This window comes from Sylvia atricapilla, chromosome 26 (assembly GCF_009819655.1).
Source record: "Sylvia atricapilla isolate bSylAtr1 chromosome 26, bSylAtr1.pri, whole genome shotgun sequence".
Lineage (NCBI taxonomy): Eukaryota > Metazoa > Chordata > Aves > Passeriformes > Sylviidae > Sylvia > Sylvia atricapilla.
The window spans coordinates 509,647-533,809 of record NC_089165.1 but is presented as its reverse complement, the minus strand read 5'-3'; the positions used below and the strand labels follow the sequence as shown (position 1 = coordinate 533,809).

The 24,163-nt window shown below is 51.4% G+C and overlaps 1 protein-coding gene across 1 annotated transcript; it reads left to right on the top strand.

Annotated features, from left to right (window-relative positions):
• The first annotated feature begins 3,464 nt into the window (after nt 1–3,464).
• On the top strand, nt 3,465–12,225 carry ANGPTL4 (angiopoietin like 4). Its single transcript, XM_066336064.1, has 7 exons — nt 3,465–3,984; nt 4,320–4,430; nt 4,893–5,019; nt 9,303–9,416; nt 9,502–9,597; nt 9,896–10,171; nt 10,716–12,225. Exons 1-7 carry the CDS (start codon nt 3,469–3,471, stop codon nt 10,895–10,897), a joined length of 1,422 nt encoding a protein of 473 aa, XP_066192161.1. The 5' UTR covers nt 3,465–3,468; the 3' UTR covers nt 10,898–12,225.
• The last annotated feature ends 11,938 nt before the right edge of the window (nt 12,226–24,163 follow it).

The window sequence follows — 24,163 nt, the reverse complement described above, 5'->3', positions numbered from 1 at the left end:
AGATGTGAGCAGAGACTGGGGCGGATGGGGTACGCACTCTGCCTGGGAATGCTGCCAGTCCCTGTCTGGGTGAAGTATGCTGCTGCACCCAGATGGGGGCCAGTAGGAAATCTGTGTTGGATTTTTCCCATCATCTGTTGAATCAGAATTATGTTCCTCTGGAAAACCTAAATTTATCCTTGAAGCTGTGATGATGTATTTCACACATCCTATTCCCTCTCACTGGAGTCTCCCTTACGTTTGCAATTTCTAAGAACAAAGCAAAGCTGTGAACAACCTTCCTGTAAATCATCCAACCATCCCTCCTGGTGACGTGAGCCTGGGGCTGAGCAGCTGCAGGAATTCGTGTGAGTTCAGACTGGGCTGAACTTTCACACAGTGACCTGCCAGGTCAGCCTGGGAAGGAGCGGGATGGAGAAAGGCAGGGAACCAAGATGCTTCCCACAACCCACCCGCTCACAGCCTGACGTTCGTGGGACAGGAGTGGGGATGGGAATGAGTATGGGGGGGTGTGCCACCATGCATGTAGGGGCTGTTTGAAGGAGCTACTTGTGATGTGTGCTGGTGAAACTGCCTTTTCTGGGTGTCTGAGCTGGTGGGGCTGCATGGAAGAATGGGTAGGGGTGGATATAGTGATAGGAATAAGGATAAGAATTGGAGGATGGGTTTGGGAGCATCCCTTGATTCCTGAGAAAACCTCCAGAGAAAATAACTTCCTCTGGAGTCTGCTGTTCCCTGCCCCAGGGATGACCCCAGACACCCACAGAGAGCACTGAGAGCCATCGTTGTGCCCTGCTAGCCCATCCTGCTCTGGGTCCCAAGGCCACTGGGCTGCGACAGTGTCTTCATGGGGTCCCTCCTGGGAACCTGCACAGGGGACAGGGTCCTTCATCCCCTGGGACCAAACCTCAATCCTTCCCTGGCCTCAAGCTAACCTGGCAGTTGGGACCCTACAGAGATTTTGACCACAGCCCTTTTCCACACCGGACAGAGCAGGGCATGGAGAAATGCCCCAGGAGCTCCCACTCTGCTGGCCAGGCCGTTTTAAGCTCGACTTAAACTTGAGACCACCTGGCTCTGTGCAGAGCACCTTCCCATCAGGTCATTCCTAGCCTGATGCAGCTCATGGCCTCTGAGGGCTTTGCATTGTGTGCTTTAAAAATTTGTATTTCTCAGGGCAAATTTGAGAAGTCGCAAAAGGAAAACACAGCCAAAGGAAAACGCAGCCAAAGGAAAACGCATTAATCATATGGCTTCTCAACATGTCTTGGCTTCTCACATTCCCTCTCTCCTGCCACTGCAGAAAATAACCAGTGGCAACATGTCTGCTGCAGCACCTGGAGTAACCCCGCCGTATCCCAGGACAGGCTCTAGTGTTGGGTAATGGTGTGTAGGGAGCAGAGCTCACACAGGATTTATTTTGCCTGATGTCATTAACCCACAGCAATAGCCAATGCATGAAATTGTGCTTCCCTGTTTGTCCCAGTGACTCAAGGGTTGGTGTTTTCCAGTCCAGAGGGCTCTTGGGGTGATGAGTGCTCCAGCCTTGGGCTCCAGGGCATGACTCCTGCCAGCTCACTCCCTCCTGGGATGCCAAAAACAAACAATACAAGCTGAAAAGGAGAATATTCATTTTTCAGATTCCATGTGGGAAATTTTGGCAGCCCCTACAGCACTCGGATGGTGGGTAAGGTGGCATATCTGTCCTTGGCCAAGGGCCATGACCTGGGGATGAGGGGGGCACAGGCCAGCCAGGGGCACCCTAAAGAGCCTTGCAGGGACCTCAGACCCTGCAGAGAACGCTGTCAGAGGACGACAGTGGAAACCACCCCCCCACCCCCACCACTACCCTCTCTGTGTCCCCAGCTCCTCTCTAGCAATAGTGTTAGGGAGAACACAGAGGGACTCCCCCAAAGCACAAAGATTTGGAAAAAGACATTCATATTTTTATTGTTTCTTTTTCTCATGCAGTATTTTCTACCTGGGGTTTTTTTGGGTTGGTTTTTTTTTTCTTTTTTTTTTTCCCTCACTTGAAAAAATCCTTCTGACCATGAAATAAATGTGAAAATAGTGGCTGGTGGAGGGGGCTTGGGACTCTCTGGAGTGAATACCTGCAGGAATTTCCAGAATTCCTCTTTAACCTCTGTGACTCCACCCTGAGCTGTTGCTGTTGGTGTCATTCTCTGGGGTCTCTCACTCACCCTTCCAACAGCATCAGCCTGGGGAATATTTGGAGATGGCATGGGGACTTCTGGAAAGATAAGTCCTCCACCCAAGCATTTTCAGATGAGATGAAAAGCCTTCTCCTGGGGCCATGCCTGAGCTGCAGGGCTCTGAGCAGCGGTGGTGGGATGGAGGCAGAACTGCTGTGGGCTTCAGTGGAGGAGCTCAGCCCCGGAACCAGGGGCCTGCAGCTCTGGTCCCGGGGGGCTCGTGTCGGCCAGACCCAGTGAGTGGTGGGAAGCAGGGATTTGGCTCCAAAATCTGGAGTGGGAGGAGAGGCAGTTCCCTGCTCGAGGCTGCGAGGTGCAAAGCAGGGACAGAGCCCTGGGGCAGCAGGAGGAAGCGCCTCGTGGGGAGGGAGCAGAAGGGCTCCATCTGCTCCAATCCGAACAGAGCCGACAGCAGCTCCATCGCGGTGTGTGAATTCCTTCATGGAGAAAAAACAGGGACTCGAAAATCCCTTTAAGCCAGAAGAAAAAAGCAGAACAAGAAGGAAGAGCCAGAAACCAGGGTTCAAGACACTGGCAAATAAAATAAGATGCAGGTTTTTCACAGAGAGGTGATTGAAAGCTGTGGGGGGAGTGTAGTGAGAGATGGACCTATCCATCCTTGTTGCTCTTGGAGACCAGGAATGTTTAGAGGAGTGAACATACTGCTTCCCTCAGGTGTACAAAGGTGCTGACACTGATGCCCCCTCTCCAGGGTTGGCAGCACCCACCTGTGCCAGGCCAGGGCCCCCCAGCAGAGCCCTGTGCCGCAGGGTACTCCCACCCCGGGGCCAGTGGGTGCCAGAGCGGCACAGCCTCAGAAAGTCACGCGGGTGCATCCGCAGGAGTGGGGGACCAAGCATCAGGGCTTGGTGCAGATCAGAGTCCCCAGGGCAGGACGAGGGGCAGGACAGTCAGCAGGGGTGGAATAGGGATGGGCACGCAGACAGGAATGGGATGAGGAGGGGAATGGGGACAGGGATGGAGATGAGGACAAGGACAGGAATGGAGATGGAAATGGGGACGGAGACAAGGATGGGGACAGCGATGAGTACCGGTGCAGGCAGGGTTCAGCGATAGGGACCGAGGCTGCCCCGGGCGGGGGCGGACACAGGGCCTGAGCGGCGGCCGCCGGGGAGGACGAACAAAGCGGCGGGGCCGGGTGGGCGGGGAGGGGCCGGTGCGGGGCCCTCCCCGCCACGGGGGCATAAAAGTAGGGCGGCGGCGAGGGCGCGAGCAGAGGAGCGAAACGGGTAGGATGCGGCTGGGCGGCGCGGCGCTGCTGCTGTGCGCGGCGGGGCTGGCCGCGGCCCCCGCACCGGCTCCGGGAGCCGGGCCCGAGCGGCGGGCGGCGGCGGGAGCCGGGCGGGAGCGGCGGCCGCAGTTCGCCTCCTGGGACGAGGTGAACGTGCTGGCCCACGGGCTGCTACAGCTGGGGCACGGCCTGAAGGAGCACGTGGAGCGCACCAAGGGCCAGCTGCGAGAGCTGGGCGGGCGGCTGAGCGCCCACAACAGCTCTCTGGGGCGGCTGCTGCGGCAGGCGCGGGAGGCGCAGGAGCGCGGCGAGCGGCTGCGGGGCAGCGTGCGGGAGCTGGAGGGCCGCGGTCGGCAGCTGCTCAACCTATCCGAGGCGCTGCGGCAGCGGCTGGAGGAGGTGGCGGCTGACAAGGAGGCGATCCAGGGCCGGCTGGAGCGGCTGGAGGGCCGGGTCCGTCTGGCGCTGCAGGCGCGGCCGGCTGGGAACCAGAGCGCTCGGGACCTGGGAGCGCTGCAGGTGAGCGCGGGGCCACCGGCATCCAGCGGAGGGCGAGGGGTGGACGATGGACCGGACCAGCACCGTCCGGGTGGAGCGGGATAGAGAGGACAGGGCCCTGCCAGTGGCACCGATGCGGGGAGCGTTGGTGGGGAGACGTCCCCCAGACCCGCTAGGGGCCACCGAGAGCGACTGCGGGAAAGAGCGATGGGGGACCCGGCTGTCCCGGGACATCGGGAGTAGCCGGCGGAGATCGGCTTCGGGAGAGCAGAGAGGTCCTGGGAGCACCCTCCCAGGAGTCTCGCATAGCCAGAGCTTCCCGGAGCTATGGAGCTCACTTGGCTCTTCCCCCACAGTCCCTGATGGATGCTCAGAACCTGCGGATCGAGGAGCTTCTGCAGAAAATCAAGCAGCAGCAGTACAAGCTGGATAAGCAGAACCTGCAGATTAAAAGCCTGCAGAGCAAGGTGAGCACCTGTCCTGTACTGTAGCCCCCAGCCTGGCCCTGCATGCTCTGGGTACCCTGGTGTCCCAGCACTGGTGGCTCTGCTGGTGCTCTCTGGCTTTGGGGACCCCAAAGGGGCCACAGTTCTGGTCTCTGTGCTGCAGTGTATAATGTGAGGGTAGCAACCTGCAAGCTTCCAGAGAGTTTGCATGGAGCAATAGGAGGAATTGGTGGGTGGGAACAGCCTCCCTGGCCTCTGCCTTTGCATTCATCTGCAGAATAAACTAGCTAGCATATGTGGGGAAAAACACTATCATTTCTGGCTTTTCCAGGACTGAGTATCTCCTGTTCCTTGAGATTTCCCGGCAAGTTCAGCCATAGCTCAGGGAGTGGCTGTCATGTGGCTGACCTGCTCCCCTGAGTAACAGGGTGGAAAACAAGCTGGTATAAAACCATTCTGACTTGTGCATTTTTTTTTTTTTAGGTCAATCTACTAATTCCCCTACACCACAACAAAACGCAGTCTCCAAAGTGGAAGATAAACCTGAAGAAGAGCCTCAACTTCACCAACCAGAGTCAAAATGGCAGTGGGGAGTCCATGCAGACACAGAGTGAGTATCTGCTTGTGCTGTCCTGCTCATCCATGCCAGAGCAAACCTGTAGCAGTTGGAACCTTTTGGAAACAGAAGGCTCATTTGTCCTGAGCCAGGATATGAGATTTGCTGGAAAAGCTGGAGCTTGGGAGTATGGCCAGAGTGAGGGGCTCTGGAGCACAGACTTATCTTCTGGGCCAGTGTTAGTCCAGCAGGAATTTAAGGATTAAAGAGGCTTTTTTCCTGCCTGGTGTTAGGAATGCAGTGGGGAGCAGACAAAGCCTGAGAACAGGTATTTGTCGGAAAGGATTGGCAGGTGCAGAGTGAGGAGAGGAGGGTCCCAGCTCTTTTTGAGTTAACTCTTATTCACCTCCTCACACTTCACCAGGCAGGATCTGCTTTGCTGTCTGTAGGAGGAGAGGAGGGTTAGGGAGCCCTGGCCTGAGAGCAAAGCTATGTGCTTTTGTATCTCTCTCCCTTGGCTCATATTTAGAGCTCGTGCATGAAACACAAGTGTCTTGGCTCACACTATCCTTAGCTGAAGGTGGTGAGTTGCAGTGGATGCTCACAGCCCTCAGAAGTGTGCACTGGAGCAGGCAAGCTGATGCTGCATCTGCAGCTCCTGGTTCCGCCTGGAGCATCTTCTGCCTCTGCAGCAAGACTGGAGGGGCTCCTGCAGAGCAAAGAGCAGCAGAGCAGGTGTCCCCAGCTGTGCCATGTCCTGCAGCCTCCCTGCAGACAAGAACTGATGTCCCAGCAGGGTTTGCTGGCCAGGAGCAGCTGCTGTCATTCTGTATCACCTACTTCACAGTGCTGGCTCTGCCTGTGCCACTAGGGATCTAGAGATCTTCAGCAGAAGGAAAACAGAAACCAGGCAGGATGAGGAGGCATGGGGAGTTCCTGCTCAAGGCCTGATGCAGGGATGGTTATGAGAAAACATGATAATTTGTGGAGCCTGGAGCTGTCACTGGTGTGTCTGAAAGTTGGGTGGGCAGAACAAAGGGCTTGCCCACATGGACAAGAAGAGAGGTGGGATGTGAGGGTTAAAACTCCTCCTGGGACACAGCTCAGTGTGGCTGGGCAGGATCAGCCTTACTCAGAGCAGCAGTTCTGAGCCAGAAAGCTTTCTCAGAACTTCTCTCAGCCTTAGATGTTTTTTCTAAGCTCTACTTTGTGACTTGCCTGCATAGAACAATTTGGGTGGGAGGGGGCCTTTAGAAGTTATCTAGTATAACCCTTGATTCCACTCTTGGGTTATGCTGAAAGTGGGGTGCAGGGAGATGGGCTGGGACCTTTGCTACTTGTTGGTGCAGATGTAGGATGTTCTGGCTGATGCTGACTACAGAAATGTTTGTGATGCATCATGGAAGGCAGCAAGAGCTACAGCCCCCAGGGATGCTGTGTGAGCTCAGCACCTTCCAGTGCTGCAGTGTCCCTGATGGAGAGACCCTGGACATGCCAATTCTGTCCTGCCAGCTGTGAGCTTCCCTTTTCCTTGCCTAATCCCTGATGCTGGTATCACTGACAGAAAACAAATTGGCTTCCTTTCATTAGCAAGTCGAGTGAGTTTTCTGTCAAATCTTAAAGCACAGAGGCTGGCCCAGTGCCCTCTGCCTGGGGAGGCTTGTGGCCACTTTCAGAGCAGGGGAGTGCTGAGGAGGCTTGTGCTGGCGGCTCCCAGGCTATTGTCAGGCAGAGCCTGGTGCTGGTGTGGCCCTGGGGAGCAGCAATGAACTCTGCCAGCAGCCCTTGTAGAAAGACCCTTTTATTTTCATCCAGTGAACACAAGTTTTTTCAGGGCAGGGCTGGCTTGGGGCCAAGTATGTGAAAGTTGAAGGCTCAAAGCTGCCTGGAGAGTGAGAGGTTTAATAGCTTGCAGAAAGAGGATCACGTCTTTGGGCAGAGCCTGTGCTTGCTGGCAGCCAGCCGAGTAGGGGAAAGGTAGAGCCCTGCTCATGCTCTCCCTGTGGTGCTGAGACTCCAAAATCATGGGGTTGGGGTGGGGTGGGAGAGGGGGAGGCAATGCAGACAGCTCTAGGCATGCCCTCATGCCCTGCCATCCCTGAGGATGGATGTTTACACCAGCTTAGTGACCAGCTTAGTCCCCTGTGTCATGACTGGAAATCCTGTTGAGTGAACATGGGGCCTGAGGCAGATCCAGCCTTGTTGTGTTGCTTGGCTAAATAAAGGGGGAAGGAAAAGAAAACACAGGAGTAGTCAGGAGGGCTTGTTCTGCTGGTGCCGTTCAGATGTGCAACATGAACTGGAACTAACAACCATGTTCTTCAAACAAAAAGACTGAGCAGAAGCTGTTCAAACAGCTGCATCTTGTTCAGCTGTGGCACCAGGGGAACAGGGATCGAGTGCAGCCAGGCACCAGAAATGAGAAACACGCAGAGATGAAGTTGACCTTTGCGTGCTGGGACCACTAAACATCCTGGCACTATCCCACCCATGCTGGGAGATGCAGTGGGAGAAGGAGAGGAGCTTAGAAGCCCAGTGCATTCCTGCTGTGGCAGTATGAGCAGGGGCTTCTGGCTGGGATGTTCCTTCCTCTGAATCTGGTTTGCTTCCCTGCCTGCATTTACCCAAAAAGTGGGGATATTCAGGATGCACTCAGCCCCTGCATTGCTGGGGGAGGGGGGGGGGAGCTCTGTGTGGTTTTGATCCTTGATGCACAATGCCCTCAATCCCTGTGTCATGGGTTCAGGGTAGGGCTGGTGCACAGCTTGTCCTGTGGTGCACTATGGTGGCACCAATCCTGCCCTGGGGGTGCAAGGGCTGGGACTGCCAGCTGTGCTGGCTGTGGGAGAGGGGATGCCTCTGCTGAGGAAGGGAAATTTTGTGGGAAGAGGGGGAGGTGAAGGGAGAAATATGTTGGAAATAGGTGAAAGGTGATGGCAGGTGTCATATTTCTGTCCCCTGGGTCCCCCCTGACCTTTCCTCCAACTGGGCCTCTGCTCTTCACCCCAATGCAGCGTGAAGGCTCCCCAGCACCCAGTGATGATGGGACAGGGTGATGCTCTGCAGGGGTTGCTTTTGCTCTTGGCAGCTCAAAGGCCCTTTTTTTTCTCCTCTATCTGCCCCTAGGAAGCCCCTGGCTGTTGGAGGAAGCCCTTCTCCCTGCTGCTGCTGCCCTGGATCATGGTGTCAGCTCTGACCCTGGGGCAGCTGCTGTGAGGGGACCCCCACGATCAGCACCCCAGCATAACCCAGGGCTTGTCTTGAGATTTCTTGTCTATCTCAGGGTCGTGCTGGCAGCAGCTGTGAGCCAGGGTAGCCAGAGCTACAAACCATCTGCCCTGGCCTGAGGAGAATAGGCCCCCTCTTTGTCTGGGTGTGATTGAGACACCTGTCCCTGCTGACAAAGAGCCCCTTGACTGTGCAGCAGCCTAGGGCTGAAGTCCCTGCACATCCTCCTGTGGCCTTTTGACTCAGGTGTTGTAACAGGTTCCCCACTGCTCATCTCTCCCAAGTTCTGTGGGTAGTGGTTCCTGGATGGACTTTTATCAGTGCTGTTGAAAAGGTGCTTTGCTGGCAGCTCTGGGCAAAGTCCCTGCAGGGCAGACGGACCATTCCTGGGGATGGAGGGGGATGAAGCAGGGTGTGGCTTCACCCTGGGCAATCCACTCCTGCAGTGAGCGAAGGCTCCCAGACTCCACCTTCCCCTCCCGTTCCTTAGTCACTGTATCTTGGAAAAAGGGTCACCCCAGCTTGGCACTGTGCCTGCTGGTGGCAGCTTGCCTAGCAGTATGTCTGGCTGGGGCCACCACAGTTGCTGGGAGAAAGAGATCATGTGCTGATGCTCAGCCACCTTCCTGATGTCAAGACTTTTTCTTTATACCTATGAGACCCCTTGACCCTGCTTCAGCCTTGTGTGGGATGGGCATGCTTGGCCTGGTGTTGCCCCACCCCAAATGGGCTGCTCCTATCTGCGGGTGAAGAGGGACCTGGGAGAAGTTACAAAAAATACCTGGGAAGCTCCTTTGTCCCTCCTTGATGGGGACCCCTGCCCTCCAGCTGAGGTCACTCCAGCCTGGCCCAAAGCCTGGCTTCTGCCTTGGATGAAAGCCCAAGGAGCTCTGTTTGAATAAAAGGGAAGATGTGGGGTCACAGTGTTTAAAGATGTTGAAGTCTGGGGCCATTGTCCCCAGCACATGTCCAGAGCTACAGCCACTGCTGTGTGCAGCTGACTGGGCTTGTGGCCAGGGCTGCAAGTGCCAGGGCCATGGTAGGAGCAAGCTGCTGAGGAAGTGGGGTTTGTGGCCATCTCCTCAGTTGCTTTTTTTCTTTCCCTGCAGAGCTCCCAGAGGGTTGCCACCAGCTCTTCCTGGCTGGGCAGCAAAGCAGTGGCATTTTCCAGGTGCAGCCTGCAGGATCTCAGCCCTTCAAAGTCTACTGTGACATGACTGCAGGTAAAGCTGTGCAGTATCCCACAGCACTTAGGAGAGTGCCCTTGTAAATGGTAACCCCAAGTGACTGTGTTTTCCTGTCCCACAGAGGGTGGCTGGACAGTGGTCCAGAGGCGCACGGATGGCTCTGTAGACTTTGACCAGCTGTGGGATGCCTACAAGAATGGCTTTGGAGACCTTCATGGTAGGTGGATAATGGTGTTTATGTTTTCTCACTGTGGGATAAGGGAAGCTTAGCAAAAATTATTCCCCTTGCTGGCCTCTGGAGCTCTGTGCTGGAGCACAGACATAGGCTGAAGGGCAGGGACACTGCTTGCAGAGCAGGAGTCCTTGATCTTCCGATGTGTCCTGCAGGTGCCAGACAGTGATTCTAATGCTGCAATGTCCTAGGTTGTCCCTTTTTGTCCCTGGAGCTTGCTCACATCTCCACTTTTCATGGCATGTTTGTGTCCCTGCAGCCAATATCATGAGTCTTATTTCAGGTGACTTTTGGCTGGGCCTGGAGAAGATACATCATCTTGTCCAAGAAGGAAAATACAATCTCCTGATTGAGCTGGAAGACTGGGAGGGGAATTCCCAGGTGGTTCAGTTTGTCTTCAGTCTTGGTGGTGAGAGCACAGCCTACACACTCAGCCTGCTGGGGCCTCTGTCTGGAGAGCTGGAAAATGCCATTGGGGAATTCAGGCAGCTGCCCTTCTCCACTCGGGATCGTGACCATGACCTTAAAGCTGACACAAACTGTGCCAAACACCTCTCAGGTCAGTCTGAGGTATTTTATTCCAGTATGTGCACTTGCCTTTTAGCCCTCTGCTGTCTGGTGGTGGTCCAGTGGGACACAGACCCTGTGGCACTAGACCCTTTTGCTGTTGAGCTGGTCTTGTCCCCTACTTCCATGGGACAGCTGCTTCTTTGGGAGGAACTATGCAGAGAACCAAGAGGGAAGCTGAAGCTGAGGCAGGGTTCATGATTCCGGTCTTGGATCAAGCATCTGTCCTCATAAGAGCTTTGCTGTCAGCCACTTTGCTTGGAACCTTTTCAAGCAGGGCAGAGGCCTCTCTTGCCCTGGCTGCTGGAGGTTTTTCACACGAGGAGCAGCCTGGATTTGCAGATGCAGCCTGAAGTAATGTAGGATCTGTGAAAGGTTCTCTAGTGCATGGCACTCCTTGACTGTACATGAAGTGGTCTTGTAAGATCTTGAAGCTTTGAAAAAGTGGGGGAAATAGGGGCATCAGCTGCCTTGAACCTGGGTTTTTCTGTCTGGAATTTCCATGAGTTAAAATGGTCTCTTCATTGCCCTTGTAGGTGGCTGGTGGTTCAGCACCTGTGGCCATGCCAACCTCAATGGGAAGTACTTCCGCTCCATCCCGCGGCAGAGGCATGAGCGCAAGCAGGGCATCTTTTGGAAGACATGGAAGGGCAGGTACTACCCCCTGAAGTCAACTATCATGAAAATCCAACCTGCAGCATTGGAAGCAGAGCCCTAAAGTTGCTACTTGAGACTTTCTCTGTGGAGCATGGACCCCCATGAGCTCCATCGCTCGGTGTTTACAGAAAATAACCTCCTCTTCCTTGGTTAGAAGCCCTTTAGAGGCACAACACTGCTCCTCACTAAAAGTAAAACAGCTCCCTGTTGCCAAAACCCCTGGATGGGAGCTCCCAAACCTGAAGAGGAGCCCCAGGAGGGAGATACACCTCCATTGCATGTACAAGGGTCTTCTAACCTGCCACGTGCTGCTGTGGGAAGTTCAAATTGTTTGGTGCTTTCTATCCTGTCTTAACATTTCTGTACTGTGTTGATGAGATAGGCCTGGGGCAGGTGAGGCATGTAAAGTGTCTCACTGCTCTGGACTACAGCACTGGGTGTGGAGCCTTGCTATGTCCTGTCTTTCACTCTTGTTCCCAAATGATGTCCCATGTACCCTCCTGTGAGAGCCCCTGGAGCCTCCTTCCTGTGTGGGGGCTGGGGGCAGTGAGCCTCAGGCAGCTCCATCTGTGCAGACCCTGTCCCCCTGAGGTACAGGGCTTAGTGGGGGGGATGAGGTTGACCTGTGCAGAAGGGGAACTCAGGCTCACTTGCCTTCCCTTTGAAGACCTGTATTTCTGGCTGTGCTGGAATTTGCTGGGAGCTAGGAAAACTGCTTCCAGCTCTAAGGTTGATGGGTGAGATCCTGCTGCTGGTTGCCTGAGGGGCCAGGTCCTGGGAGCCTGCCATTGCTGCTGGGAGTAGGTAGGGTGAGCAGTGGAACAGCACAGATACAGAGCAGGGAGTGTCCCTGTGTGGGAGCAGCCCTGCTGTCACTGTCAGCTCCCTAAAAGTAGGGGCTGACACCCTCACCTTTGCAGAGTGACTGGACCTGTCCCACTTGTGTGTCCCAGTACTACAAGGCCAGGGAACCACAGGGTTTCCCCACAAGAGCCACACTTCATCGGGTATGTAACGTGATGTCTGGCATTACCTCTGCCTTTGGTGTCAGGGGAGAGGTGGCCAAAACAGGTCCTTGAAAACTTACAGGCCAAGCTGCAGTCTTGGGGCTTCCCAAGCATCCTACCCTATTGAAGTCATATTGACTACTCTGCTAGAGCTCCTAGCTGCTAAATACTGTACATAGTTGTTTGTAGGATGTTGGACCTTGTTGATGAATTCCCTGTTTCAATTTGTTTTCATATTTAAATGCAGTGTTAATAACAATGTGGTGTAATTTATAAATGTTGATGCTGGAAAAGAAAGCAAGTGTAGTTTGTGTATTTTAAACTTTTTTTTGTACTAAAGTATCTTTTCTGAAGATGTCTTTTAATAAAAACAAGCTTTTAAGTGTTCTGCCTGGATTATTTTCCTGATGGCAGGTGTGTGGAAGCATTGTGAGGACCCTGCATTTGAAAACTTCCTTTGTTGGAACTGTGATCTGAGCCCTCTGCTCCCTTCTGGCCTCCATGTTCAGCTGTAGCCTTATGGAGCTCTGAGATAAATTGCTGCTATAGGGCCCAGCATCAGGTTTTAGTCTCTTGAAGTTTATGGGCTCCTAAATTTCTTTTCTTCCTGGAAATTAGGCTGTGGGGCAGGAAGGTTATAAGTCTGGATGTGGTGGGTTTTCTTATTCCCTGATGGCAGACCTTTGGGCGAAAAGAATATTCCTTGGAGGTGGCTGGAAAAGCCTGTGCCAAGTCTTTGAAAATGAGCAGAGGCTGAGGTCTGAATGATCCAGGTCCAACAAAGTCAGCTGATGAGAGCAAGCTCCACTAAATAGCAGCCTTTTAGCTGCTCATACCACATGTGTGTAGTCATCTCCAAAAGTATTTATTATAACTTCTATGGGGGTGATTATAGATGTCAGAATGAAATGAGCTGGGGCTGCAACAGGAATCTTTAGGGTGATGGGGGTAAATTCCAGCAGTGCTCCCACTCCCATCTATATTTTTTCTTCATCTCCAATATCATAAACAATAATCATAGAAGAAAAGCTTAGGTACTTCTCTGGCTGGTCAAGAAAGAGGGAAAACTGCTTGTTGCAGGAAGAAGAGATGAGACTGGTCTAGCCCCCTGAGCAGCTCTATAAATATCTGGTGTACCTAAATGTGGCCCCAGCCCCCACATCTGTCCTGTTTCCCGGGGGGAAATCCCAGGGTTAATGATAGCTCCAAACACAACTGTGCAAACAGCCCATTATACCCACCTCTGTGCTCACTCCTGCATTCAGAAATGCATTTTTAATGCTCTCTTTGCTTAATTCAGAACTTGCTTAGTCCTTGAGTGGAGCAGCAGATACTGGAGTGCATATTTTAGTCTGGATGCTAAAGTGATGAGACTGAAGTAGGATTTGTGCATCAAATAGAAGCTGGTGCAGGAGCTCTTCTGCAGTACCAGGTGTTTTTTTGTAGGCTTGGGGTTTGCGTCCCCTGTGGTGCATTTGACCTACAGGAGGTGGATGGTGCTAGCCAGTACCGGACACGAGCCAGGGTTTGGTAAATGCCAAATGGGCAAATGCTAAATGTCCTAAATCTTGCCTATCCTAGAGATCACAGCTTCTGCTTTCTTGCAAGTCTCAGTCTTGCCTATTCTGCTGCACGAGTCTCCACGTTCCATGAGTGTCAGTGCCACCCATGCCCCACGGCCACTGGTGCCACTCTGGAGCTTGTGGCATCCTTGGGCCCCTTCAAGGTCCCTCTGCAGAAGCCAATTCTGGGTCTGTTTTCATCTGAAATCCTCCACCTCTTTCATTTTTAACAACCGTTTCAACTGCAGTTCGTGGTAGCAGCTGAGCGGTTCCACAGGGCTCCCTCCAGCGGCAGACATAGACCCAGCACAGCGCTGCCGGAGCGTAAGCGTCCTCCGAGTACCGACTGCTCCTGCTCCCAAAACCTGCCGTGGTTCCTGCAGGGGAGCCTCCTGTGTCAGCAGCTCCTGGTGGCATGAGCCACCCGGGACTTCAAGACCCCCCAGCAAAACCCCAGAGGGCTGGTGTAAGGGCTCCTTCTGAAGGTGGGGGTGGTGTGAGACCAAAGGCTGCAGAGTCTTAAGACTCTGGCTTTTCAGAGCCCATAAACTTCAAGCAGAGGACAGGGTGGGATGTGGTTTTAGGGCCAGCAGCACTGTGGCACAGCCTGGGGCTGCGTTCCAATGGGTAGCACGGAACTGGCGTGCCCCGCAGTGCCGAGTTTGGAGCTGTCAGTAGAAGCAGATTGACCTGGGATTTTCACAGAGCATCATTAGATCAAGATGAAGTTGCGCATCAGGCACCAACATCTCGAGCCAGCTGTGTTTGTGGCCCCCAAAAGTGAGGATAGGCTCAACCTGCTGCACAGACCTCCCTCTGAACAGTAACAACAGCCATCGGGAGACATGACTGCAGAGCTTCAAGCCCATTTTTATCCTTCAGTGGACTCCAAATCACTCTTTGGCAAAAAGGAAAGGTGTTTGCATGTACGCAGAGGTGCACCGACTTGGATGGGCAGGCTGAACCCCTGGCACCAGGGTCCTGGAGTGAGTAAGCCAGAGGCTTCACCTGAGCCCCCCACCACCAGTGTAGCACCACAGCAGTGGTACAAAACAGAAAAACTAAATTGGCAAATCCCCACTGAGAACAGAAACCTGCCACACAGCCAAGGAATAGCAAACTAAAAGCAAGAGAAAAGTTCCCCATCCACCAATATTCTCCAGGCACCCCCAGCCCAGCACTCAGCTTCACCAGCACTAGCAAGGGTCACACTTTCAAAGTCATCCCCTGGCTCTCCATATGCCTCACGGTGCCTGGCAGACGCAGGAGTCCCAGAACTCTCCCAATCCTCCCAGTAGCTTCAGCTCTTTTACTGGTGCTCAGCAGCACAGAGCACAAATTGAGTTTCTTGTGGATGTGCCTGGCACAGCTTTGCACCTGCACCTTTACCAGGGACACCTCCCAAGCAGTGTTCTGGGGCAGTTCCCTGAGGGTGCTCATGGACTCCCAGGAGTTTAGATCCCACTAAGAGGAAGGGAAGGGGAAATCCTGGCTCAAGATTCCCAGGCAGGTGCCTGTGTCTCTGGGACACTGCAGGGATTGATGCTCTCAGGGCAAGCTTCAGCATCTTAGGTGACCATTTTGAGCAAGTTTTTATCATGTTAGAAAAAGAAGCAGATGGCATAGACCTGACAGCTCTTCAGCATATGGACCCCAGAAGAGTTTAATAAAGGATTTGGGGCTAGCAGGACCCTCGCTGGCTGTTGAGGAGCACAGTGTGCAGTGTGCAGCTGCAGTGAGAGCTGCAGAATGCCCTCTGGAGAGTCACAGGGGCCCCTCTGGAGTCACTGGAGCTGCTGTGAAGGGGCTTCAGTCCCAACAGTGACAGTCCAGTGGGACGCCCAGAACGGCATCTGTTGGGGGTTGGGTTTATTCCTTTTTACTATAAAGAATTTTTCCCCATAAGTTACCATGGAAACTAAGTGTTGGATACTTAAGACTATTTAACAAAAAACAAAGGGGTACTCAAAGTTCGAGGGAGAGATAATGCGAGTTTTGGGGCAGGTAAAGGACAGAGCTTGAGGCAGTTTGGGACTTTGGTCTTTTTGGCGTTCGGGGAGGGAGAATGGCTGGTTGCTGCTCGCTGCTAGAAGAGTTCACTATCGCTAGAGGAGTCCAGTCCTGGGAAATCCACCATCATCTGCTTGCCCTGGAATTCTGAGCTTCTCTGCCACCCTGCTGGAGCTGAGCTGGGCCAGCCCTGCCCCAACATCGTGGATTCTCTGGCACTGCTCCCCTTGCTACAGTGTGACCCTGCAGCCCCCTGCCCTGCCAGGACACCCTGCCACCCCAGCCACCAGCCCGGGACTTGGCCACTGCTCCAGCTTGGTGCTCTGAGGATCCTACAAAGGCATCGAGACTAAACTGCCCCAGGTTTTTGTAAAACAAAGCCCTCGAGGTTCTTGGTTCTGTTTTTGTTATCAATGCTGTAGTTGTTGCTTTTTGTTTGCTTTGTTATACATACTAGTAAAGAACTGCTATTTCTATATCCAAATCTTTTGCCTAAAAGCTTTTAACTGCAAATTTATAATTGGAAAAAAAAGGGGGTGGTTTACATTCTCCATTCCAAGGGAAGCTCCAGCTTTCCCGGCAGATACCTCTGTTCCCAAACCAAGACAGATTTTGGTGCCCAACGTGCGGCTTGAGGGCACTGAGAAAAGAAAGAGAAAAAGAAATAGTGGTTCTGAAGTAACCTAGTATTTTCTTTAGTGTCTGTTGGATATAGAAACCTCATCAGGTAGCATCATGTGGTCTCACTTGCCCTGGTTTGGATGGCACGTGGTTGTGGCTGTATTCCTCCCATTTGAAGGCCCTTATTTAAACATGGGCCCTATAACTAAGGCTACTGTGGCTGTCATCCAGTTTGTTTTATGGGTGGATAAGGTGAGGCATTCATGGATTTTTAACTTCCTCTGGAAGGCAGGCACATGGATACATGGCTATCACACATTAAGCCTGTGTTTTGGGGTTACTTTAAGAATGGTACTTTCTGTGAGGGAATGACAGCAGGGGAAATTTTCTCACAGCCCTTCAACCAGTTCTTTGTGCCTACCCTACCAGCTTTTGAAGGGTTTAAATTCCCTCTAGATACTACTCAAGTGTTGCAAATAGTCATAGTCTGTCTATTAGTTTTCAGAGATAAGGTGGGGCCAACTTGGACCACTGCACAGACACCTACCCCAGAGACGAAGGATGCTGCCTTCCCAAACCAAGACAACATCAGACTGGTCAGACAGGAAAGTTTGCTTATTAGTTTGTAGATCCAGGTGTGACCCACAGCCCACCACCTTTGGAGTCTTCCTTCTCCAAGCACCCAAATGCTGCTTCCAGGCAAGTTCACCTGCATCTTAGGAGCAGGGAGGAGCCTAAGCGTGTCTGTTCAAATTCCCTGAGCACATTTGCTAAGGGTGGACCTGGGCCCCTCTGCTGGGGCATCATTTTGTTCAAATTTGGTGACACTCCTGGGGGGATTGGAGCCCCTTGGGAGGCACACATAGAAGTATATTTCTTGGAATTTTAAAAGGTGGTTCAAGTCCCTCTTAGTACTTAATAAGGCGGGAATAAGCCCCAGCATGGAAAAGAAGCCGCCCTTGACCGAGGCTGTGCAGAACAATCCTCTGCTGTGCCTGGAGCTGTGGGGTGCAGCGATTCCCACCCCCAGTGGGCGCACCCACAGCTCCGGGAATGCCGGGCGGTGCAGCAGCGTGGTGTGGCCAGTGCTGTCCGCAGCGGGCTCTGAGGGGACAGCTTTGCCAGGCCGTGGCCCTGAGGGGACTGCGGGTGCTTGGCGGGCTGGGCTGAGATGGGCTCGGAGGAAAAAGGCTGAGGAAGAGTGGTTGAAGCATTTGAAAAGATACAGTGGGAACCTGTTATAGATATTGGGGAATTAATCCGTGTTTTTTATAAAAATATACTGTATCAAATGCCTCTACCTCCACAAAAAAAAAAAGTGATGGTGCAACTACAAGCCGTTTCCAGGAATAGGGGAGCCACCCATCTACAACACAGAGGAGGGTGTCCCCACCAGGAGATGGGCCCTCTCTGGAGATTAGATTGTCAATGAGCCGAGCCGTGATCAACACCTGATTGGGATCTTAGCTACATCGGACTGAGTGGGCATGTGAATGCCAGGTTCCTGTAGTGATCAGAAGCCTCAACTCTGCCCAGAAAACCATTCATCAGACCAGCAAATGAAGAAAGAAGGAATATGAATATGAAACACCAACAGAGTGGACAATGGAATGAGGCAACTTGCCTCTGGCAAGAAAAACTGTAGAAAAGTAGACCCTGCAAGGGCAGACTTTGTGAACGGGGAGTGATATGGCACGCTGCTGAATCTGAGGTTCACCCAGCATCGATCCCAGGCTCAATGCTGTCCATTTGATTTTGGCTTTTTCCAAAATTCCTATTTTGCAATATTTTCCAATAAAATGGCATATTGATGAAATTACACTGATCATTTATTATACATTTATTATACAGAACCTATCAAAAATTGTGTGTTAGAAAGAGTATTTAATATTTGGTGATTCCTTCAGGACATTTTAATCTAAGAGTTGATTTTAAAAAATTCTGTGGGGTTCTGGAATGCTTTTGTTTCAGCTCCCAGGAGTGCCGTGTCTCTGGGGCACAAACCTCCACGGAGGGAGCTACACCCTCTGGGTCACTGTGCACACGGAGCTTCCTCTAAAAGGGAGATTCAGGTAGATCTGCATCCAGAGGCACCTCAGCTTCCAAATGTGTGCTGCTTGTGTCAGTTTTCCTGGAAAACTTATATTTTTTGTGAATTCAAATTTAGTTGTAACTATTTGAATGCATTCTTGGGGTGTAAACTAGAAATACAAAGGAGTATGTTCTCCAGGTGTGTGTCAGCTAACACACTACTTTATTTTTTATGTATATGAGATTCCCTGTGGACATGCACTTGCTTATAGTGTTGCTATTTTTGTATATTTCTAAAAGAATATTTCTAAGAGCACGTTTTTCTGCATGTACATTTATATTGGGTGAAGGGATGATAAACATACAAATAATATTTGAAGACCTCCCCCAGGATAAGGAGAACTGTTGTAGCTGTTCCTGAAGATCTGCTATGTTCTGTTCATGAAGGGAGGGCATCACCTGTGGATGAGACTAGTAGCATGTGCAAAGCAGCAGGAAACCTTCTTACACTAATATTATTTCTATTAACTTGGGAAAACTTTCATTTTCTTCCAGGACAATGGGCAAAAAGTCTTGCCTGAGCAGGAAACTGGTTCTGTTGCCTAATGCTTTGTATTGCCCCTTCAGTGAAAAGAAAAAGAAAAGATTTTTGCTACTGAAAAAAAGTTACATATACATATCTTGTTGGGGGTGGGGAGGGGGAGGCATATGAGCATAAAGAAATGGCCTACTAGTGGAGTAGGAACATAGAAAGTGGGACTCCACCAGAGTCACATACTCCTCAGCTCATCTTGATCCAGTTGCAGTGGGAGCACCTGTCATAAATTGGTAGCAGCAGCAGAAAAAACATTAGAGAAAAGCCACCCCCTTACCCGGGGCATCCTGCAACAGTCCATGTCCCACATGAGGCAGAAATACTGTTGGAACAGTATCCCACCCCAGCTCTAGCACAACAACAAGTCCTCCTAACTGCACTCCTAAAAAGATGCAACACCTTGAATCCAGTGAGCTGAATGCCTCTACCTGATGATGGAAAAGCACATCTCCAGTCTGAACAAGGGATGAAGATTTCCATTAACTGATGTTCCCTCACATAACCCAGATCTAGTTCTGGGCTCATCCTGCTATCTGCAAAGACAGTGATGGTCTAGACCATCCCTGGGGATGCCAGGGGCAGGTAACAGAAGCAGAACGGCTCGCAGCAAGGAGGAGCACACAGGGAGCAGCCTTGGCTCATGCTGCACATATAGGAAGAGTGAAATGAGTTAACAGCTATACATTTAATACTTGATATCCTTTTGGTGTTTGTCATGCAGCAGGAATGTTATGGAAAGAACAGGGATTTTTCATACCAGCACGACAGAGAGTATCCAATGGAGAGGAAATAAGCAGTTTGCTAGCATCAGTGCCAATTCCCTGCAGAAACTGCTGTAGTACCTTGTCCAGTCCACACTAGAGGCATTACAGTGGTTGGCAGAGGCAGTGCCTCAGCTGCTGCAGCTGTGAAGGCACAGCCAGGCAGCCTCTGTGATGAGGTGCCACTGTAACTCTATCTAATGGTTGCCCAGAGTGAAAGGCCCAATTTGACATAATTTCAAACTGTGTATGAGAAGGGTGGCTCAGCAGAAGGAAAGAGAGAATGAGAAAAGTGGGAAGCAACTCAAAATGATGATGGAATATGGTCAGCTGGAGGAAAACTGGTCTGCCAAAGAAACGTTTAGTAACAGTGGTGAGATGGCTTTCAGGTTAAAGCCTGTGGAGGGGTAAAAAGCATGGGCAGCTCCAGGAATTTAGGCTGCTGCAAAATAAATTACTAATAGCAGCCCAGCTTGCCCAAAGTTCTCATGTAACAGAACAAGCTCAGAGGTAGGAGGGTTACCATGGGCCTGCTTCCCTTTGCAGGGGCTGCAGAGAGACTATGGACACTTTACCTCCAACTGGGAACAGGAGTGTGTTGGTGATGTAGAATAGTGGCCAGGCTGGGCAGGAGCCCTTCCAATGTGAAGGGCTGACAAAGGAGAAGTAGTAAATGCCTGGCTAAAGGAAGTTATACCTGATACTCAGGGTTCCAGAGCTTATTGAAATAGACAGAGGTGCTAATTTTACAGCAGGTATAATCCATCAGCTGTACAAGTCCTTAGGGAGAGACAGGAAATTACAAATACCACATCACTCAGAGTCTTCAGGAGAAGTAGTGAGAATTAATAAAACATTGAAAGAAAAGATAGAGAAAATATGCATGTACATTAACCTGAAATGGCCAGAAGCCTTAAATTGGGCTTTGTTGGATGCCCAGAATACTCTGTGATAAGCCATAGGGCTGACACGAGCAGAAATTCTCTTTGGAAGGCACTTAGCTATGCCTGGATTTTATATCCCAGCTATGGCCAGCTTATTGGATGAAGATTGACCCAGTGTGTCATAAATATGCAGAAAGGATTCAAAGAACAAAGTATGCCCAGTGTTATCAACTCAACCCCCTGAGATACAAGTACATGATATACAGCCTGGAGATGGAATTTTAAATAAGATATTCTGTAGAAAATTCAAATTAGGACCTAGATAGGAGAGGTCATGTTGTTTTACTGTGATCCTATTTTGCTGATAAAGTTATAGGTAAGAAAAATTGGATATGCTATTCTCACATCAAACAAACAGCAGATGTTCTGTTCCATTATTTTCACTAGTTGTGACCAGTGCTCAGTGTTGGGCCCAGTCCTGCTCAGTATCTTTACTGATGATCTGGATAAGGGGATTGAGTCCATCCTGAGTAAATTCATGGATGACACCAAGATGGGTGGGAGTGTTAATCTGCTGGAGGGTAGGAAGACCTTGCAGAGGGATCTGCACAGGCTGGATCAATGGGCCAAGACCAACAGCATGAGGCTCAAAACCACCAATTACCAGGTCCTACACTTCGGCCACAATAATCCACTGCAGCAATGCAGGTTTGGGGTAGAGTGGCTGGAAAGCTCCAAGCAGAGAAGGGTGTGGGGGTACTGGTCAACAGCAGCTGAACATGAGCACAGGAGTGTTTAGGCCAAGAATGCCAGTGACACCTGGCCTGTACCAGCCATAGTATGGCCAGCAGAAACAGGGAGGTGATGATTCTTCTGAACTTCGCACGGGTGAGGCAACACTGAGTCCTGTATGCAGTTCTGTGCCACTCAATTCAGGAATGACATTTTGGTGCTGAGTCCAGAGAAGAGCAACAAAGCTGGTGAAGGATCTGGAGCAGGTGTCTGATGAGGAGCAGCTGAGGGAGCTGAGGGGGCTCAGCCTGGAGAAAAGGAGGCTCAGAGGAGACCTTCTCACTCTTCACAACTTCCTGACAAGAGGGAGGAACAAAGTGGGAGTAGGGTTTTTGTCCCTGGCAGCCAGCAACAGGACAAGAGGATATAGTCTAAAGCAGCAGTAGGGGATGTTTACGTCGGACATTAGGAAGAATTTCTTCACAGAAAAGGCAGTTAGACACTGGAATGGGCTGTCCAGGGAGTTGTTGGAGTCGCTGTTCCTGAAGGTGTTGAAGAAAAGACTGGATGCGGCGTTCAGTGCTCTGGTCTAGTGGACAAGGTGGTGCCTGATCACAGGCTGGGTTTCATGGTGTCAGAGGCCTTTTTCAACCTTAATGATTCTGTTAATAAATAACTGACTTCTGAGGATCGTTTGTGATTTTGTGTTGGTAATCTTTTAAGTATTTGTGCAAAGAAGTCCATGCTGTACTTCACTCTGTTGGCCCTAATTCTGTTCTGTTTTTCACTTGTGATAATGTTGTATATATAAGGGTAGTATTCAAAAGTCTTGAAAGTATTTTTCTTTTTCCTTTCAATATATTAGCAGGTGTAGTACACTAAAATAAAGGGAAGGATGTTGTGGAATGCTTCAGTGCCCAGCTCAGGGAGCTGCAGTGCAAGCTGCAAGTTGTGCTCAGAGTGGGAGGAATGGCCAGAGTCCCCAGCAAGGGGCAGGGACATGGCACCGACCCTTTGCCTGACCAAGGGCTTGGAGCACTAGGGAGGCAGATGAGGGGTGGCCAGTCACCCTGGGACTCTGCAGGAGCCAGGAACAGGAGCCAGGCTAAACATCAGCATCAAGACGGGCACAGCCCAGGGGGACTTTGTCCAGGGTCTCTCCCCAGGGGCACCAGCTCAAGCTATTCTCTGTCACTGCACCACAAAGGAACCAGAGTCTGGGATTGTGCTGTGGCAAACATGGGTCCGAGCCAGTGAGAGGGGCTGGTCTAAATGGGGAAGTGTGGAGTGTGCACAAAGTCACAAGGGGTCTGTGAGTCACTGGAGCCACCACTGCAAAGGGGCTTTGCTCCTAGCAGTGCCAGTCTGGGGCAGTGCCAATGGGACCCCCAGATGAGGATCTGAATGGTCTGACAGGGAAGTTTCCTTACCAGTTTGCTGACCCAGGTGGGACCTCAGGCCACTGCCCTGGAAGCTTGATGACCTGTGGCAAACTCGAGGACATGGAATTTATAGAAAGGCTCTGCAAATGCATTCCCCCATCAGTGACACATATCTGGTTTTGGTGACATGACACTGATTCTCCGATGCAAAACATACCATGAGCTGGAGGGACTCCTGGATGTGAAGAACGTGGGGACTATGGGCTCATGCTTCACTCCACATTGCTCCTCCTCTATCACCAAGTCATCATTTCCACTCCTGGCAGCCCATGTTAAAACCCTGTCCCAAGGGATTTTGGAGCTGGATGGGACTCACAATAGTACCACCACCATGTATTTCTTTAAAACTTAAGGTAAGAACTCCCAGCATTAGAAGAAGGAAAGAAGAAAGTGATTTCCATCCAAACTGATAAAAAATAGCTTTGGTGGTTTTTTAGGCCTTCCTCCATTAGTGTTGAGTCCAGAACTAATAAAATTACTTGTAATAATGAAAAATAAGATGGTTTACTTCTACTGTGCAGAGCAAATCAAGGGAAGCAAAGGCCCCCCTTGCAGACCAGCAAGGAGCCACTCTCCTCTCCCTCCTGTCACATAGCCACTCACTGGTTGCAGCATTATCAGCTGTGGGAAACTCAGCATGGGATAATAGAAACTCCCTGGTGTTAAAACACCCTTTCAAGTGGGAAGGATTGATGATCCATGATGATCTGATGATCCATGCTGCATGTGAGCACCAAAACCCCTAAGAAAAGATTCCCTCCCCGCTCCTTCAGCAATCACACTGCCTGTCACAGAGGAACAATTGGCCCAACCCATTGCTAGGCTGGAACTGCGTCTTTCCTAAACCGCAGGTTCTGTGAAATTTTGGTGTTCCTTGCCTGCTGCTTCAATTGCCTGATAAGCAACAGGATACCTAGATACTTTGGCAGTGGGATTGTAGTGTGCTTGCAGCATGTTGGTTCTCACCCGTTCACAGAGCCTAAGTTATTGACAGCCTGGGTGTCACCATGCCAAAGTGTCACTGCTGCCTCTTTATCTGCCTCCACTTATTTATTAGCACTTATTTCTGGAAATGGGACTCTTTGGATACCATGGTCCCACCTGTCCAAGGTGTTCATGTGTTTGGCGGCAGCTGAGAGCAGTTCAGGGCCACAGAGCCTGGAAGGTCTGAATCTGTCCTGACCCTGACATCGCTCCCACTCTGAGCATCTTCGAAGGCCAGCAGAAATGAGTCCAAAGCCAACTTTTTCCTCGACATTGTCTCAGTCTTGCTGCTGCTCCCTCTATAATATGGCAGTTGCACTAATCTTTTAGCTGGATAAACACTCCTCCCGGGAAGAAGTAAGGCAGACCTGTCGTGATGAGCACAGACCAGAAAGAGAGAAATGTGTGATGAGCAGAGCCACTTCCCTGCACATCACAGAGGGACGGAGGGAGTCGGCAGTTTCCCTGCCAGAGTTTGTCCAACCACAACCAAAGGTGTCAGGCCAGTGGTGGGACACAAGTGTGCATAGGTTGTATGGAATGACAAGGAGGGGGCCATCAGGGCAGCAGGGGACACCCTTGGACTGTGACTCCATGTGACTCCGTGAGGCTGGTCCTGCAGCCTGGACAGCGTTCCCAGGACGAATTGCTGCAAACTCTGCTGTCGGGAAGGTGAAGGATGTCCCACCTGGAGCCCA